Genomic DNA, 19,755 nt, shown 5'->3' on the forward strand with positions numbered 1-19,755 from the left:
AGATAGATAGATAGATGGATAGGTAGACAGACAGATAGATGAATAGATAGATAGGTAGATAGATAGATAGATAGATAGATAGATAGATAGATAGATAGATAGATAGATAGATAGACAGATGAATAGATAGATGGGTGGATGGATGAATAGGTAGGTAGGTAGACAGGTGAATGAATGGATAGACAGATGGATGGATGGATGGATGAATAGGTAAGTAGACAGATAAATGAATAAATGAATGAATGAACTGATAGATATAGATAGATGAATGGATAGATGGATGGATGAATGGATAGATAGATAGATAGATCTCATGCTTATAATTAATTCCAACTGGTCCTCTCCTGCCCTAGCTCCCATGGTGGGGATTCTTGATTCAAATTCTTTGCCGTGTTCCCATACCAAACGCTTGGAGCCCACTGAGGGCAAGACTGACTATCTCAAACATTAAGTTGGCAAATAACCAAATCTTGTAATATGCATGGCTTTTTCTTTCCCCACACCTCCAGCTACACAAAAAGACCAGTTATTTTAAAACAGCCCCACAGAAGCATGGTGGTTATGACTGTAGAGCTGGAGAGGCCCCAGAGGTCATCTAGTCCAAAACCCCCCATTTTATAGATGAGAAAACTGAAGCTGAGAGTGGTGAAGGGCACATACTGGTGTGCTGTTGAGCTAAAATTCAAAATCTGGTCTTTTAACTCTAGAGTTCAGTGCAGTAGAGAGATATTTGGATTTGGAGTCTAGAGGACTTGGGTTTAAATCCTAGCTCTGTCCTTTTTACCCCGTGTGGATGACATTGGACAAGTCCCTTCGATTCTCCGCCTTGAAGGGTTGCCTGGGGCACTGAGAGGTTAAGTGATGGTCCAGAGACACACAGCCAGCAAATGTCCAAGGTGGGACTTGAACCCAGGTTACCCTGACTGGGAAGCCCACCCTCTAATTAAGATGCCAGGATACAAAGATGAAAACAAAATAGTCTAGTCCCTCATGCAGTGGATAGAGGGCTGGGCCTGGAGTCAGGCAGACCTGAGTTTAAATCTGACCGTAGATACTTCCTAGCTGTGTGACCCTGGGCAAGTCACTTTACCCTGTTTGCCTCAGTTTCTTCATCTGTAAAATGAGCTGAAGAAGGAAATGACAAACCACTCCAGTATCTTTGCCAATAAAACCCCAAATGGGATCATAAAGAGTCAGATATGACTGAAACCACTGAACAACAACAAAATCAGGCATTACACAAGAGTGTTGCTGGCAAATATTTAACAACCAACTCTCTGGAAAAGAAAAAGGTATACAGGACACACTTTGAAGTTGAATCTGTATTATTAACATTTTCTCCATCACTTGCCTACATCTCAACAATCAACAGAACAATAATTCAAGCCTTGCTTTGTAGCATTTGCTCATTTCCACAGTGAAAATATTTACAATAAAAATCTAACAATGAGCTCTCTAATAAGAGCTGGCTCCAGCAGACCCTGGGACAGATCTACAAAGGAAACTGACATACATTATCTAAGCCATAGATAGGATCATCTAGTCCACCACTCAACTGACAAATGAGGAAACTGAAGCCCAGAGAAGTGAAGTAGGAAATGACAGAGCCAGAATTCTAACTCAGGACCTGTGATTGCAAGTGTAACCTTCTTTCCCCTGCTGAGCCTCAAAAATGTCCTTTGAAGCTCTACCCTGCCAGTATGATGAACCTCATTTTATAAATAAGGCAAGTAAGGCTCAGACAAGTTAAGTGACTTGTCTAGGGTTATACAGCTAGTAGCCAAATTAACAACCTGGCATTTCTGAGGCATTTTCAAGTCCACAAAGTGCTTTACAATCATCATGTCACCCACCCATTTTACAAATGGGAAAACAGGTTCCGAAAGATTAAAACATCTGACCAAATTTCTTGAGGTAGTAAACAGCAGAGGTGGGATTTGAATTCCTGACTTGGGGACAGCTAGGTGGCACAGCGGATAGAGTGCCAGACTTGGAGTCAGGAAAACTCATCTTCCTGAGTTCAAATCTGGCCTCAGATGCTTCCTAGCTGTGTGACCCTGAGCAAGTCACTTTACTCTACCTGCCTCAGTTTCTCCATCTGTAAAATGAACTGGAGAAGGAAATGGCAAACCACTACAGTATCTTTGCCAACAAAACCCCAAATGGGGTCATGGAGAGTCAGACATGACTGAAAAACAACTCAACACCACCACCAAAGGGAACCAGTTCTGCTGGAATAAAGTTATCTATATCTATATATTTATAAACCAAACTCACAGATCCCAGATTAAGAAATCCTGATCTAGAACTAGATAGCTCGAAAAGGCCATCCCCTCATTTTTATAAATGCAAAAACTGAAGCCCAGGCAGTACTCCTATCCATCCAACCAGGTTCTCTCTCCACAGCTGATTGGGAGGATCTTCAAGAATGGACTCTTACCATACTCAGCTGGGACAGTTTATCTATGGAGGGTTAAAAAGGGAGGCAGGAAAGAAGAGCCCACCAGGGGACTTCAAGCATTGGTTCAGTTCTCTGAGGTCCAGTATGTCAAGCCTTTTACTTTGGGAAATCCTTAACTGTTAAATGTGTGAATGCATCAAATGCACTTTCCAATGAGAGATTTGGATCAGGTCAGAAGGGGAGAGGAGAGGAAAGCTCATTCTAAGCCAACCTGGTTTGTGGGGTGACCTCAGTCCACAAAACCTCCAATGTTGTGGGAAACAACACTAGGCTATCTCAGCATCACCAGAACCATATGATAACAATGATGACATTCCCACAGCATTTGGAGTTCGGCAAAGTGCTTTACACAGATTATCTCCCTTAATCTTCCCACAACCCTGTGAGGTCGGTGCTATAAAATTCATGTTGAAATGAATTAAACTACCTGGAAAGACTTGTATGGTCTGATGCTGAGTGAAGTGAGCAGAACGAAGAGAACATTGTACACAATAACAGCCATGTTGTGCGATGACTAATATTGATAAACTTAACCTTTCCCAGCAATACCAGGATCTAAGACATCCCCAGAGGCCTCATGATGGAAAATGCTATCCACATCCAAAGAAAGAACTATGGAAGTTGAATTGCTATCATTATTTTTTCTCTTCTGTTGAGTTTTATTTCCTTTTTCGAATGGTTCCTCCTATTGGTTTTAATTTTTACTTACAACTTCACTAACGTGAAAATATGTTTAATAGGAATGTAAGTGTATAGCCTATATGAGATTGTGCGCCGTCTTGTGGAGGGTGGTGGGGAGGAAGGGGGAGAAAAATTTTAAACTCAAAAGCATATGGAAGTGATTGTTGATAAATCAAAATAAAAAAAAAGAAATGAATTAAACTGAACAGGGAAACAACATACCAAGGGTGGGCTCCACAGAGCAAGGTGACTGGTGGGTTTAGAGCTCTTACTGGGAGGGGGTGTGTTTTTTTATACATGCTAATGATGTTATTTCTAAACATCAACCTTGGCAAAATTATGTGAGGCAGGCCTGGAATTGGCAGGGATTTGGTAAGAAACCGCTGGCCCACTGAGCCTCTCTGGTCTCCACTAGGGCTTTAGACAGTATACAGACACCGTCCCACAAGCAGGAAGCCAGGTGAAATACTGGGGCCCTGTTCTACTCAAAACCACCAGGAAGAAACATATAAGAGGAACAGTCTCCTCCTGTCCCCACCCCCACCAGTGCCCAGAAGCCAATAAAGACTGTACTGTCTGATGCCAATGGCAGTGGACTGATAACTACCCAGACTTCATTTGCCAAATAAATTATGCATAAACAGACCTATCAGAGCATCATTGATCTAGAGCTGGAAGAGACCTCAGAAGCCAGCTAATCCAGCCCCTTCCATTTACAGAGAAAGAAAATGAGGCCTGCAGTGATGAAGTAATTTGCCCAAGAACCATCCTTTACCTGTTTCGGTCTATTCTTTGAGAGTCAGTGTGCCAGAGTGGAGAAATGGCCTCAGCACGTCAATAGGACCCTGGAGTAAGTCCTTGCCGCCATGCATACTTGCTTTGTGACCTTGGACAAACCACCCCAACTCTCAGTGGCCTCAGGCAGCTCTAAGACTGATCTGCACCAAGAAAAGACTTCCTGGATGGAAGTTTCCTAATGCAATAGGATCATAGATCTAGTGCCCTTCCCCCCACCAAAAAAGGGAAAAAAAATCTTCTAGGCTTCTTCCTTATATGCCTTATTATCTGATTTGCATGAAGGAACTTGCTTACTATTTGTTATTTTTATAATTATATTAAAAATAGCTAGCATTCATATAATACTTTGAGGTTTGCAAAGATATTTATAAATATTATCTCATTTGATCCTAACAACCCTCAGGGGTAGATACTATTGTTATTGCCATTTTAAAGATGAAGAAACTGAGGCAGAGGTTAAGTGATGTGTCCAGGTTCATATATGTTGGAAGAATCTGAGGCTGGATTTGAACTCAGGTCTTCCTGGCTTATCCAGCACTCTATCTAACTAACTTTTATATGTACATCTAGGTGATTATGAAAAACCACTTTAAAATACCCTTTTTTCCAGGGCCCATTCATTATCACCCCAATGTCATCCTCAGTGGAGGTGATTAGAGGTACAGAATAGGGACTGGGCTGAGCCTGTGGATTCATAGGGAAGTCATGGACTAGGAGAACTCCCGTCTCCATGAAGGTTGGCGTCCTTTCTCAAAATGGAGACACGTCAGGTGTCACTGGCTTGCCCCAGCTCACATCCCATCTTCTGGGAGGGGCCTTTCCTGAATGTCCTTCATACGATTGCTTTTCTTCTGCTTACCTCCAAATCTCTAAAATTTGTGTATGCACCCATAGATGTATGCATATGTAGAAGTGTGCCCATGTATATTACATATGTACACACTTCTGTATATATGCATGGTATAGATATGTACGTGTGTATACGTAACCTTGTTTTTACATCATCGTTTGCACGTTGTCTCCCCCATTAGACTAGGAAAATGGATGTCTTTTGCCTTTCTTTGTATCCCTCAGTGCATAGCCTGGCACACAGTAGGTGCTTAATAAATGCCTTTGGGGGGGTGAGGCAATTGGGGCTAAGTGACTTGCCCAGGGTCATACAGCTAGTAAGTTTCAAGTGTCTGAGGCTGGATTTGAACTCAGGCCCTCCAGACTCTGGGGCTGGTGCTCTATCCACTGCACCACCTAGCTGGCCGTTAATAGGTGCTCCTTGACAGACTGACTTAATTGGAACCCTGAAAGATTAAGTGACTTGCCCTGGGACTCGAACCCATGTCTTCCTGGCTCCGAGGCCAGCTGTCCATCGTCCATGCCACATAGATACTCCCCAAATCATTTGGACTTGCCCGGAGTAGAGAGCATGCAGTAAAAACAACAACAATAATAATAATAACTACCACCTACATAATGCTTTAAAGTTTGCAGAGTAATATATACACACATGTGTAAAGGGATCAGAGTATGTGTGTGTGCATGTATACTATATCTTCTATTTGTATAACATATCTTACTTATCTTTGCAATAACCCTAGGAGATAGGTGCTACTATGACTCTCATTTTACAGTCGAGGAAACTGAGGCAGTCAGAGGTTAAGTGACTTACCCAGGGTCAGCACAGCTAAGAAGTGTCTGAGGCAGAATTTACACTCAGGTCTTCCTGGTTCCACGCCCAGTGCTCTAACCTTGGCAGCCCAGCCACCCTTGGTGCTGCACTGGTATCAAGTTTGCCGGGTTAACTCAAGCTGTTATGTCCCTTTCCCTCTCACAGAATCTCCTATTCTGGGAACTGGAAAGACCCTCATGGGCCAGTAAGTCCAATCTAGCCACAAAAGGAGTCCCCATGATACTAAAAAATCTGACAAGCGGTCACTCATCACTGCCCTGAAGACGCCCAAGAAGAGTGGCCTGCTACCTCCTGAGGCAGCCTCCAGGACAGTGTTCCTCAGGACAAGGAGATGAAAAAACCTGGCCTCTTTCCCAGCGTCCACCCACAGACACACTCTGAGTGGATCACGGGAGGAGGCAAAGCTTTCAGTGGGGGCTGGAGCCCTAACTCTGCTGCGACCTGGCTGTGGGGCCACGGGTAGGACTGTAACATCTGCAGGGCTGACAGGCCCCTCAGGGCTCATCTGTCTCAGCTTTTCACCAATGAAAACCCGAGGTCCTGAGAACGTACCTCCAGACTAGAAGGGGCCCGAGAGGCCAGCCAGGCCAAATTCTTCATTGTGAGAAGCCAGGGTTCCCAGGGAGGTTGGGTGTCTCGCCCTCAGTCACACAGACTTGGCTCCAGAAGTCGATCTGGCCCCGAGGCCTCCGATATCAGAGCCAGCACCTTCTCCTAGGACACTGAGCCCTCACTGACTTATTTCTGCCCTGCTCCCCTCTCAGCAAACAGCCTGGATTTGTGCACAGAGCCCTCCCTCCACCTCGGGCAACTTTTTCCTCCCCAGGCTGATAGAGGTTCCAAGATTTGCAAAGCTATTTTACTCAACCTTCAACTTGGGGTAGGGTGGGGGGAATGCCTCCTGTTTTGGGGTTTTGTTCACCCTTTTTAAAAAAGTAAGGCAAATATAGACCTGCACACAGTAACACAGTTACATGAAAAGGCTGGAGAGAAGGCACATTCCCAGCTTGCCTGCTCTCCAATGCCCAGAGGGACTCCGGAAGGCATGTTTGGTTTGGGAGGGGAGCCGAACATTCCAGCCCTGCTCCGAAGCAAGTGCAAGAAAAAAAATCCAGTGTAAATGGGGTTTCATTTATTTATGGGCCTGGCCCCACGATGCCTTTCATATTTTCTTAGATGCTGACGCTGTAGCCCAGACATCTGACTGCATAGCCCTGAATCAATGGAGCATTGTGTTGGAGGCTCAGGCGTGCTTATTAGAGGGGGGCTGGACCTTTTTATAGGGCCCAGCTACAACAACACGCAATGCTCAAGGAGCAGAAGGGGGACATTGGGCAAAGGTGCTCTTGGGAGTGGCCTGGCTGGACACGGCCCCGAAAAAGGACCTGCCGAAGGGAAGGGCAGACAGCTCAACGAGTGTGAAGTGGGACACCCCTGAGGGCCCCGCCTGAGGGACAATTCTAGAACCTAGGGCCTGTCTGGCTGCTCACCATTCAGGTCAGGGAGGTATCTGGAAGTCAGGAAAACCTGGGTTCAAATCCTGCTGGCTGTGTGATGAGGGGCTTTTCTCAGCCTCAGTTTCCTCATCTATAAAGACAGTCTTGTAATACTTACCTCACAAGTTTGTTGTGAGGATGAAACAGGCTAATGGAGGTAAACTTTAAAAACCTCTGCATGAACGTCAATTGTTAATTTTTAGTTGAACATCAGCTCCTTGAGGGCAGGAATTCTATCATTTTGGTCTCGGTATTACCAGTGCTTGGCACACAAATATTTGCCTGGTTGCCCCACCCCTACCCCAGCTGTTACTGCTCTAGACTGCAAGAGACCTGAGAGGCCAGCCGGGCCAAATTCTTCATTGGGAGAAGCCTGGGTCCTGGGGAGGCTGGGTATCTCGCATTCAGTCCCACAGACATGGTGCCAGGAGTAGATTTGGCCCCAAGGCCAAATGTTTATTATTTTTAACTAACCCTGCACATATTTGGCATTTATATATCCGATTGATTCCCCAGTCCCTCTTCCTTGCTACCCCAAAGGAGAAAGTAAGCTCCCTGAGGGCAGGGACTCCCCCCCCCCATTCCCAGAGTAATGCCTGGCACCTAGTAGGTACTTAACAAATGCTTAATGAATTGGACATTAAGCACCTACTGTGTGCAAAGCATGGTGCTAGGTGCTGGCAAAGATAAAAATTTACTTGAAACATAGCATGCCATCTGAATTTACTTGGTCCACAGGCCTCTCTGCAGAACATTACTGGACAGGCATGCATAAATCAATTACAGAGGATTCTAAATGTTTTCTGGAGATCTCAGAGTCATTTAATGCCCTCATTTTACTGATAGGGAAACTGATGCCTAAAAGGAGAAATGACTTAGGATCATGTGTTTGAAACCAGAAGGGCCCTCACTGGCCATCTTGTCCCACACTCCCATTTTACAGATGGAGAACCAAGGCAGAGAGACATTAAATGCCTTGCTCCAAGTCACACAGGTAAAAGTGGAAGAGGCCTGCCTCAACCTGAAAGTCTCTGATTTCAGATCCAGAGTTTTTGTTTTTATGTTTTTCTTTTTATGACCTGCACTCTGCTAGGCACTGGTGATACAGAGATAGTATTATTCCACAGGTCTAGAAAAGGCCTCGGAGCATTGGAAATGCCAAAGCTGAGGGAGTCTGGACCTCCCTTCATTCCAGGAAGGGCTTCTGGCTGGCAAAATGCACCAAGAGGCATCTGGGGCCTTGGGGAGCAACCTTAACCCAAAACAAGCCACAAGAAAAAATGGTCCTATTTGTTCTACCTTCCTGGGCCAGAGAGAAACAGAGGGACTGGGAACGTAAAGAAGACAGAAACCCCCAAGAAATCAGCCACATTTATCCAGAATCTCCCCCATACTGGGGCCTCCCCTGTTGACTAGTTCAGACACTCACATACCCTCCAAATGACTTTGAGACTCAGACACTACATCTTTGGCAGGAAATCTGGCATATTAGGCGTGAAGGAGATCACTTTCAATGAAAATAGCTTCAGTCACCCACCCCCACCAAAAAAGGGGGTGGGGGAAGATACATAATCAAGGTACAAATTCATTATGAGACTTCAGGAAGGCCAAATGAAGTTAGCTTCAGGAGTGGCCCCAGTGAGGCTTATGCTCCACTGGGCTTTGCTTGGGGTGCAGGATAGCTTATTACTGAACAAAGGGGTTTCACCTGGAGTAAAAGGTAATTAATGCACAGCAGAAAATACCTGCAAAGAGCCAGGTGAGCATTCCCCAGCTGCCTGAAAGATGTTTAGGTGAAGCAAAATTGTGTATGGGGGTGGAGGAGGAAAGGGAGGGGGAGAAGAGGAGGGAGAGGGAGAGGGAAGAGGGGGGGCAGAGAGAGGAGGGGGAAAAGGGGGAGAAGGGGATGGAAAGGGGAGGGGAAGAGATGGGGAAGAGTGGGGGTGATGAGAGTGACAGAGAGACAGATCAGCTAAATCAAGACCCCAATGTTGAGGACACTGTAGGAAAAAGAGAAGACCAAGAGGAATCAGCATAAATTCTATCTACTTGGGGTAGCTAGGTGGCTCAGTGAATAGAGCATGAGCCCTGAAATCAGTAGGACCTGAGTTCAAATCCAGCCTCAGACCAAACACTGGACACTAGCTGTGTGACCCTGGGCAAGTCACTTAACCCTAATTGTCTTTTTAAAAAAATCTATCTACCCAAAGAGCCTGGGTCCAATCGTCCTTCTCCTAGCCCCATTTCCTGTGTTTTGGCTTTTGCTCTCAGGTTTTGGCCCCTAGGGTCACCTACTTGTCCAGGTTCAGCTCTGGACGTACTTTCTGCCCCGGTTCACCACCTAATGCAGCCTAGGTTTCTAGAGGAGGCAGAACTCCCCAACAGCAACGTGAAGTGGTGCCCAGTGTTGAAGAGCAGCTTCCTGACCTGGACCAGTAAGTTCTGTCTGCCCCCACCCACACCCCCAATCACTTTAGGGCCCTAGACTTTTTTTTCGTATTGGCTGATGTCCAAGGAACAGCAGTAGAGACTAAGTAGGGTTTGGCATGAACCACAAATGCACAGAAGTCCAGAGTCGCCCACAAGCCCTGGGCTGGGCTATCTCTCAACCTCCCAGGTCAGAGACTCAGTAAACTAGAAAAGCCATCTCTCGCTCCTTCCCCAAGAGCATCCCTGAACTCTCTGGCTTCCTCAGACCCCCTTCAACTCTGTCTTCAGTCACAAAAAGACAATCTAGCCATCACATGGTAGAGCCAGGGCATCCCGGGGCCAGGCTGTACCACCAGGTGCCCAGCCTTGCCCAGCCTCCTGTCTACCTTACTCCCAGAACTGCCTGAGGCAAGAGGGCCTTGGCAAATACCCTGGGCAGGTTAACTTTCCGGCTACAATCAGGAACAAGGTACATCCTAGCTGCCTGAGGGAGTGGGCCCCTGAGAACTTCTTTCCCCCACCCCCAAGCTACGCTGATGACTCTCTCCCACTTGCTCTCGGTACCATTTGCTCCCTTGAGTCTATGAAGTCCATAGCTGTTTCCATGGGTGGGTTAGGGGGAAGCACCCAATCAGAGTAGGCACACACCAAATCGTTGGACAAATAAAGACCGGGCCCAGGTGGTCTGGCTGCCCTGGGCACCCGAAATGGTTGTGACGGAGAGAGGGGGAGAAGGCGGTCTTACCACTACGGCCTCCTGGGGGGTCCCCATGGGGCCCGGTTCCTGGCGACTCAGCAGAGGCGCCACTGCCTGCAGATCGGCTGTCCATGATCCCGGGGGTCAGGGAGTAGAAGGGCGGGCTGGGGCTGGGGGGCAGCCCGGAGTCGGGACTGTCCAACAAGCCCTCCCGGCTTTTCTCTTTGAGGCTGTCCTCCATGCCCTGGAAGTGCAGGTGGCCCACCATGGCTGGGGGCAGGGGCACGATGGAGGCAGCAGGGGGCGCGGGGCCAAGGCGCGGGGAGCGGGGCCCCCTCTTCTCTGCGTCCTGCTCCACTTCTTCCTCGGGCTGCGGGAGCCAGAGCCGGGGCCTGACAAGGAGGAGGGGAGGCGCCGGCCGGCCGGCCTACCGGAGGCTGAGGCTGGGGCTGGGGCTTCGGCTCCGCGCCCGGGACTTGGGAGCCTGTGGGGAGAACGGAGAGGGGGGGCGCGTCAGGGGCAAGGGGGCGCTGGAGAGGAGAGGGGGGCCCTAGAGAAAGGGGGCTGGGCAGGCGGACACTGGCCCAGCTCAGGCCGGGACGGGCTAAAACCTGAGGACGCAGCGAGGCTCGGATACCCGGCCCGGCCCAGTCGGGACAAGGGCACTGCGCCCGGATGGACGCATGGCCCGCTGCCCGTGCCAGCAGCACCGCGCTGCAGCCAAGTGCCGCCGCCGCCGCGGTGTCTGCGTCTGCGAGGGGCCCCCGGGGCTGCGCTCCTGGCTCCCGGCCCTTCCCGCCCCGCTCCCACTGCTCCCAGGCCGCAGACCAGTGGGATCTGTCCCCCCTTCACCCCCGGGCCCCGAGCCCTGTCTGCCCCACCCCGAGTCCAGAAAGCCCATTACGTGCGCGCGGAGGCTAAGCAAGGGAGACGAAGCAAGCGGGACGGGCCCGGCGCAGAGCAGGACACGGCGGGACAGGACGGGGCAGGACACGGCAGGGCTGGCGGGCAGCGCGGCTCGAGCTCCGGCCCGCGGGACTGCTTCCCGATCGGCCGGCCGGGAGCGCTCGGAGGCGGTGCGCTGCGCCTTGCCCCAGCTCGGGCTCCTGCTCCTGCTCCTGCTCCTGCTCCTGCCTGTATCCCTGCCTGGGTAGCAGCCGCCTCTGCCCCTGCCTCTGCCTCTGTCTGTGCCTCCGCTGGCCGCGCTCCAGCTGTGGCCGCCAGAGAGAGCTCCAAAGGCTGGCCCAGCCCAGCCCGGCCCCGCTCGGTAGGCTAGGCTCGGCCCCCTCCCCGCCTGCAGCCTCCCACCCCAACCATCAGAGCCTCACTCTGCCTCCGCCTCCGTCGCTGCCTAAGCGACACAGAGACCAAACTGGCTGGCTGGCTGCCGCCGGGCCCCCTGTCTGCCCCTTCCCTCCGTCCTTCTTCCCCTTTTCTAGCGGCCTCCTCCTCTTCCTCTCTCTCCTCCCTCCCTCCCGACGCGCGCACACACTCACACATTCACACACGTCCGGGGCAGGATTTCAAAGCTCCGATCCTGAATCCCCTCGGACAGGGGAATACGGGAATCAAGACTTAGTGTTCACAAGCAAGGAGCTGAGTGCAGCATCCAGGCCATGATCTCCCCGCAACTATCCCCAAAAGAGGGAGAACGAACGCCCCGCATCGCATTGCATCGCCTCACACGCACAAATTACTGTCCAGTTATCTGAGCAGCCGAGGCCCAGGTGTGGTAGAAAGCCACCTAACATATACGTCATCTTCTGTGGGCAAGAATTTCTCTCTTGTGAGAGATGGGCTGGTAGAGTGGAAAGAGAGAGAGGGCTTGCTGGACTTGTTGCAAAGCAACAAGCATTTATTAAGCACCCACTGCATGACAAGATACCAAGACAAAAAACGCAACCGTGCCAGTCTTGGAAGAGCTTACGTTCTGACAAGGGAAGAGGGTAGAAGGGAGTGTTTCCAACAGTGATACTGTTCATCACATAACAATACAGTCATGTATAACAAAGACCTGGGTTCTAGGTCTTCCTCAGCCTTGGTCTTGGAAATCCAACAGAACAACTCAACAAGCAATTATTAAATACCCACTATATACCCCAGGTGCTGAGCTAGGCAATAGAGATACAAAAACAAAAGCCTAAAGGCTGGCTCTTTGAGAAGCAAGAGTTCTGGGTTTGGTGGCAGAAGATCTGGGTTCTAATCCTGACTCACCTGCTACCTAGAAGAGGTTGGGCAAGTCACTTAACTCATCTGGGCCTCAATTTCCTCATCTATAAAAATAAGAGAATTCGATTAGAACTTTTAGATGTCTTCTGACCCTAAGGCCTGGAAAACAACTTCCCATCTTTGTGACCAGGAATACATCACTTCACCTCGGATGAGGCATCTGTAAAATGGGGGAGAAAGCACTTGGTCCTACTATCTATCTTAGGATCAAAGATTGGGACCCAGATGGCATCTTAGAGGTCATTTAGTCTAACTGTCCTCAGTGAGAGAAAAGGGAACAAACATTTATTTTTTTATTTTTTGGCTTCCCTACCTTTATTTTTTTATTTTAGACCTAAATGCTAAAACTTAAATGTATAATAAGAAAAAGAAACATATTATAAACTTAAATATAAAATAAGAAAAGGGGGGGGAAGCATGTTAAGTGCACAGCAAAACGGTGAGAGGATTCAAAATATGTAGCAATAAATTTCCATTTCAAGAATGCCTACATAATAAGTATTATGCATTGTGTGGAAAAGAAACAGGTATTTATTAAGTGTCCACTGTGTGCCAGGGGCCCTCCAAATATTTTCTCATTTTATAAGAAAACACTTTCTTCACATTCTCATTTTCTTCACAACAAACCTGAAAGGAAGGTGCTGTTTTGATTCCTATTTTACAGCTGAGAGTCCAAGATAGGCTTGCACAGCTAGCAAGTGTGTGAGGCAAGATTTGAACTCAGGTCTTTGTGACTCCAGGCCTAGCACTCTGTCCACTGTGCCACCTAGCAGCTAGCTACAGATAGGGAAACTGAGTCCCAGAAGAGAAATGACATGTCTACATAAGCAATATGTTGCAGAGTCAAGATTTGAACCCGGAGCCCCTGCCTCCAAATCTAGCATTCTTTCCCTCTGCAGCATCCTGGAACTTCACAAAGGGGGTGCTTTGAGCAATGTTGTTTGAAAATTTTGAGTATTTTGCAGAAGTGAAACATTATTTCTTTTCTATCATGCATCTAATTGCCTCAATTCTCCATGTTGCCTTCCTTGCAGTGAATGCCTGGTTATGTCTGCAGGGTCGTGAGTCTCCTCCTCTTCCCTTCCTTCCCCTCCCCTCCCCTCCACAGACCAGATCTGGAGACAGATGAGCAGAGCAGAGCCAGTCAGACTCACCCCAAAGCTCTGACCCCTTTGTGAAATCCCTGAGTCTAGAGTCTGTCTGAACCAGGGAGAGCTTTCAGGTCCCCCACTCCACCCCACCTAGAAACACCTCACGGATACAGCCTGCAGTTTTAAAAGCAGGAAACAGGGAGATGTTTTGCTTAATGGTTAAAAAAGAGCAGGAAGAGAGAAAAGAGCAGACTAAATATTGGGGCTGAGTGGGTAGGAGGCAAAGGGGAGCAATTCACTTTGAAGGAAGGAGGGTGAAAAATGAGGTGTCTCCAAAAAGGGGTTGGTCCCTCCTGGTTACAGAGTACTTTATTTTCTACAAATGTCTTCCCAGAGGGCAGCTCTGGGACAGAATGAAAGGGGGGGACCATAATCCTTCACTCATGAATGATTCTGGGGCATCACATTATAGAAAGGCTATTCACAAGCTCCTTCCTTGACATATCCTAGCTATGCGATTGGGCAAATTCCTTAACCTCTCAGCTGGAGAACAGGCGCTAACCTCCACTGGTGGAGAGAGTTTCCTCACTGGGAATTCCCTATACCATTGAAATCACAGTCCAGCCCAAGAAGGTAATTGACAAGCTAGAAGGCCACTGTATGTCCAAGGATCTCACGTTTAGGGTGGGTGAGGAAATGGCAAAGAAAGTGGAGGTGAGAAGAAAAGAATCATCGTGGATATAATAGATGTCTTCGAGTATTTAAAGGGTCCTCTTGGAAAAGAGGAATTAGCTTTGTTATGTTTGGTTCCAGTGGACCGAACCAGGAGAATCAGGTAGAAATCTACGTTGGATGTAAAGGAAATGGAAATTTCCCTAACAATCAGAGCAATCCCTAAGAGAACTGGGATGCCCTGGGAGGTAGCAGAGTAATCCCTTATCCAGATATTGTAAAGGAAAGGAAGGCTGTTAATAGGTGCTGGACCTGGAGTCAGGGAGACCTGAGTTCAAATCTTGCTTTTGAAGCTCACTAACTTGTTGACCCTGAGCAAGCCACCCAACCTCTGGGAGCCTCAGTTTTCTCATCTGTAAAATGGGAATAATAATAACACCTACCTCCCAGGGTTCTGGTGAGAATCAGATTAGGTTCAAGTTGTAAAGCACTTAGCACAGTGCCCGGCATGTGGTAAGCAATATATACATAATAATAATAAAAATTACTATTATTATCATCATTATTATTATTGTTGTTGTTGTTGTTGTACGAATTGAATCAGCTGGCCTCTGGGACTATGGTACAGCGCTGAATTTGGAGTCAAAAAGCCCTACGACTTACTTCCTGTGTGACCTCAGGCAAGCCCCTTCGCTTCTCTGAAACTCAGTTCTTCATCTGCAAAATGAGGGGTGACGGCCCAGACGGCCGGCCTCTAAGCTCCCATCCCCTTCTAAATCTCTGGGGTGACCCTCTCAATGTGATCGACTGATTTATACACGACAGTGTTCAAATGCTAAAAAGGGACCTCTAGCCCTTTTCGCATTCAGATACATATGGTAAAAACGAAATGGTGGCCGGTACTCACTTCAGGAGCTGGGGAATTAAAAACCCGTCTGCATGACTCCAGGCAGCAAAAGATTGGTCTTTATCGCCCAGAATGAAATGGAGGTTTGGGTGCATATCCGGATCCGTTTGAGGGAAACCCCAAATAACGCATCCTCAGTTTTTCCAGGAAAGTCAGGCGGTGAGAGGACCAAGTGGAATCATCAACCAGACGATTGAAGCTGCTTCTCGGACAGCGGGGAATCACTTGGAAGGGTCCTGGGGCTACAAGGAAACTTAGAACTCCTCTCCTCCAATGCCCCCATTTTTCCGATGCTGGGATTGAGTCCCAGAGAATTGAAGGGATTTCCTTAAGGTCGCATAGATATAATCAACGGTTTGGTTCAGGAAGCGTTTATTAAGCGCCCTGCTCTAGGTCCAGGCGCTTAGCTGGGTACTGGGGAGACACAGACAATAGGAAATAGTTCCTGCCCTCAAGGAGCTTATATTCCAATAGGGAGAGACAATTCTGTCCAAAGATAAGCAAATAGGGAATACATTATGAAGAGCAGTTGGGAAAGAAATGATCGCTGTCTTCAAAAATCTGAAGGGCTCTTGAGCAGAAGAGGGAATTAAGCTTGTTCTAATCTGGAGGAGGGAGAGAGTGAGTAATAACTGGGATGGGGAAGGGGGGGCAACCTGGATCAGGAAAGGCCTGGTACAGGAGGGGACCAGAGCTAAGCCCTGAAGGGCACTAGAGATTTCAGGCGGTGCAGATGAGAAGGGAGAGCATTCCAGGCACAAGAAAGTGCTGGGTGAAAGATGTGGAATGTTGTTTCTGAGGAACAGCCAAGAAAGTAAGGCCGTCTGCCTGGAGCGCATTAGGAGAAGTATTGGTTAGTCATCCAGCCAACAACATTTATTAAGTGCCTACTGTGTGCTAGGTTATAAAGATTTTAAATATTAAAGGAGGGCAGCTAGGGGCACCATAGTGCACAGAGGGCCAGTCCTGGAGTCGAGAAGACCTGAGTTCAAATATGACATCAGACACTTCCTAGCTGTGTGACCCTGGGTAAGTCACTTAGCCCTGTTTACCTCAGTTTCCTCACCTGTAAAATGAGCTGGAGAAGGAAATGGCAAACCACTCCAGTGTCTTTGCCAAGAAAACCCCAAATGAGGTCATGGAGAGTTGGACACAACTACAAAACGACGGAAGGAATAGATAGCAAAGAAGTTTGTGTTCGATCCTAGAACCAAGAGGAAGCCAATGAAGGTTCTCAAGAGACTGGCATGGTGCGGACTATACTGTCCAATTTGACAGTTCTACATGGCAGAGCCAGGATTCAAACTCTCCTAGAATCATAGATTTGGAGCTGGGAGGGACCTCTGAGGCCATGAGTCTAATGTCTTCTATATACGCGAGAAACTGAAGCCTAGAGAGTTAATAACCTGCCCAAGCTCAAGCAGGCACTAAGTGGCATGGTCAGGATTTGAACCCGGGTCCCCCGATTTCAAGTCAGTCGTGCTTTCTACCATCCCAGGATGTCATCCTTCAATATGCTTCCTGTGACTGTCTAAGACTGTTCCCAGGATGACAGAGCCCCTCAAAGCATCACACTCAGCCTGTTTCAATCATCGCAGTTGCCTGGCTCTCTTGGAGAAAAATCCTTGACGAGAACTGATTACTTTTCTTATCGAAGCAGAAGGAGTGATGAGCCTTCAGGTAGCTCTATCTGGGGTGGGGCCTCTCCTCTCCCCTGGCAGACTGGCTGAAGAGATGGGAGAGGCTGGCTCTCGGTGCCCACACACATCTGTGAGTGTAACAGGCCACACTGGATGTCCTCAGATTCATTATGTGATCTGTGTGCACCGAGGAGCAAGGAAAAATGTCTCCAAGGGACACATCAGATGGGCAGTGAGCTGCCCCAATGCTACACTGGGAAGAGGTCCCAGTGCTGACTGTGGTTTGAAAGGCAGACCCTGTGAGAGCTCTCATTTCTCACAGATGGTGCCAGCTTCTCTGCAAATGTCGAAGATGATAGGAAAAGGCCACAATTACCATAAATTACTCTGAACTAGCTCAAAGCAACCTAAGACAGATGGTTCTGCGATTTTTTAGTCAGTGATGATGGCAAGTCAGGTATATTTGAGCCCTAGGGACCAAAATTTTTGAAGTGCACTGTGAGACTATGGACAGGCTGTTTTGATCCCTCCCTACCCTTTCCCCACTAGCCTCAGTTTCTTCATCTGTGAAATGGGAGTAGTAATAAGAGTCAGGTCTATTTCATAAGGTATGAAGAGAATAGATATAAGGTGCTTTATAAGCCAGAAAGTGCCTTGGAAATATAGGCTATTAGTAAAAATAACCCCATTATCATGCTGAAAGGGTCACCTCTGTGTCAGATGACAGAAGGCAAATGAGCAAAGATTCCCCTTCATCCCTTTCCCTGATAATTCAGGCAATCATCATACAAAGATTCCTGTATGAGGACTCAGACACTTAACATATGTTGAAGTAGTCTTTGAGCAGAGGTTATAGTAGGATTTCCTTTTCTGGTATGAATTACCCTAGGTCCCTCCCAACTTTTAAAACCAATGAGATGAGAATCACATCAATCAATCAATTAACCAATGAGCATTTAGTAAGTTCTAATCAAGTGCTCTGGGGGCCATCTCTAGTCCTCCTGATCTATATCTGGCCATTGGACCCAAATGGCTCAGGAGGAGAGAGTGAGTCTGGTGACTTTGCACAGCCCCCCCTCACTTAAATCCAATTCATGTGTAAGTCATAGTATCACCTTCCTGATGTCACAGTCCTCTTCCAGAATGAAGGACAAACCAGAATCAAGTGCTGAGGGCACAAAATCAAAAGCATAAGATGAAACTGAAAACTGAGGGAGGGAGGATGCAGTACTTGCAGTGGAAAGAAAGGCTATGAGTTAGAGGTTGAACTTCTTTTGAGAAAAGAAGGAGAAGGTCCCCTGTGGTTGATGAATAACAGCAACCAGGATCCAGAGTGGCTCATCCATTTGGATAGAGTGAAGCTCAGAGGAGGACCAGTTTGATGAATGATCATACAGGAAGGTGGTCTAGAAATGGCAACAAGGAGTAAAGAATATTGCGTTTCTCCCTGCCCTGGGACCGGTGTTTCAGGAGATGTGAGAAGGAGATGTTTAGGACTGGAAAGGATGGCTAGGAAAGCCATGTGATTGAATCCAGGCTTTTGAGTGACAGGAGATAGAAGGAGATCAAGAAGAAAAGGTCTACAGGGAAATTTGTTAATTATGGAATGGGAGTTCCAGAGAGCAGAGGTAGAAAGGGCAGACTAATATGGAGTGGGACACTGGAGGAACAGAATTGAACTTGACGATGAGAGAGCAGGAAATAGGAGTTGGGAAGGGGAGTGCTTTCTTGGTAGACATTGGGAAGGGGAGAGTGTGATTGATAACTGTTAGGGAATGAGTCTGGGTGGGGAAGCTGTAGGAGGGAGTATCTCTGCTGCTGATGGCTGGAGAATAGAACATTGCAGACCCCAGATGCACTCCCAGCCTCAGCACAGCTGAAGCCTTGGCAGGATCTTGTTTTGCGCTTTGCCTCTGAGTAGTACCCTGCGTGACTCAGTGGGTCTAGAGATCATTGATTTTGAACTCAGATGCCAACTCCCTCATTTCACAAAGGAGGAAACTAAGGCACAGAAAGTGAATTGACTTGTCCACAGTCATGCAGCTTGTAGATAAAAGACCCAAATATTGCACACAAATAGTCTGGTAATTGCTTTGCCCTAAGCACATCTTCGGTGTTGATTTGCTGACTGATTGACCAGGTGAGGCACCAGCCAGAATGGGGATACAGTAAATAAAGAAAAAAAAAAGGTTTTCTTTCTTCATGCCCTTCCTTCCTTCTTTGCATTCAGCAGAAACAGGGTTGGAATGCCTGCTCACCAAACCATCCATCCTGGCATGGTCCCCTGATCCTAAGCCATCAGGCTGTTTTCTAGGGGTTTGGGCTATTTCCTCCATCCTTCCTCTCCCACTGGTTTTCTTCAGTGAATCAGAAGTCTTGTGATTTCATTGGCCTGGGACCCGATGTTCACCTCCATCACAGCCCCTCTACACCTCGGTTAACAACCCCATAGGTATCCAAGGCCTAATACATTCATTATGGGGTGACCAAACCGTACTCGGCCAGGCGAGTCCCTGGACGATGGAGGTGCTGCTAAGGCAACACTGGAGCCTGTCCATCCTGTCCACAGCCAGCACAGCTTTGGAGGACCATGCATTCGTCAGAGGAGGGACTGGCCTATCTTAGTGAAAAGAGCACTGGGTTTGGAGTAGGGGACATGGGTTCAAATCCTGTGTGCCCTGGAGCAAGTCACTTGCTCCTCCGAGCTTTGGTTTCCTCCTCTATAAAATGAGGGCATTAGATGAGATGAAATTGTGTTCCCCATCCAGCTACCTGTGACATGTACCACTTGACCACCACATAAGCCACTGGACCCGAGAATCAGTACCTTCTCTGAAAGGCACCATGCCTCACTGCACCTCCCACCCCCACCTGTCACAGATCAAACTTCTTATGAGGAGCGCATCAGCCAAGTCCTCCTTCAATTAGAGAGCGAGGTGGAGGACTACAGAACAGAATGGTGCAGGCTC

The 19,755-nt window shown here is 48.0% G+C and overlaps 1 protein-coding gene across 1 annotated transcript in view; it reads right to left on the reverse strand.

Annotated features, from left to right (window-relative positions):
* RFLNA (refilin A) overlaps window positions 1–11,481 on the reverse strand; it is a 31,171-nt gene extending 19,690 nt beyond the window's left edge. Inside the window, 3 exon segments of the mRNA XM_020970305.2 lie at window positions 10,296–10,319; window positions 10,321–10,731; window positions 11,152–11,481. Coding sequence (XP_020825964.2) covers window positions 10,296–10,319; window positions 10,321–10,515 — 219 coding nt within the window. The 5' untranslated portion in view covers window positions 10,516–10,731; window positions 11,152–11,481.
* Window positions 11,482–19,755: the final 8,274 nt, after the last annotated feature.

The sequence above is a fragment of the Phascolarctos cinereus genome, unplaced genomic scaffold (assembly GCF_003287225.1).
Source record: "Phascolarctos cinereus isolate Bilbo 61053 unplaced genomic scaffold, phaCin_HiC Scaffold_4;HRSCAF=312, whole genome shotgun sequence".
Lineage (NCBI taxonomy): Eukaryota > Metazoa > Chordata > Mammalia > Diprotodontia > Phascolarctidae > Phascolarctos > Phascolarctos cinereus.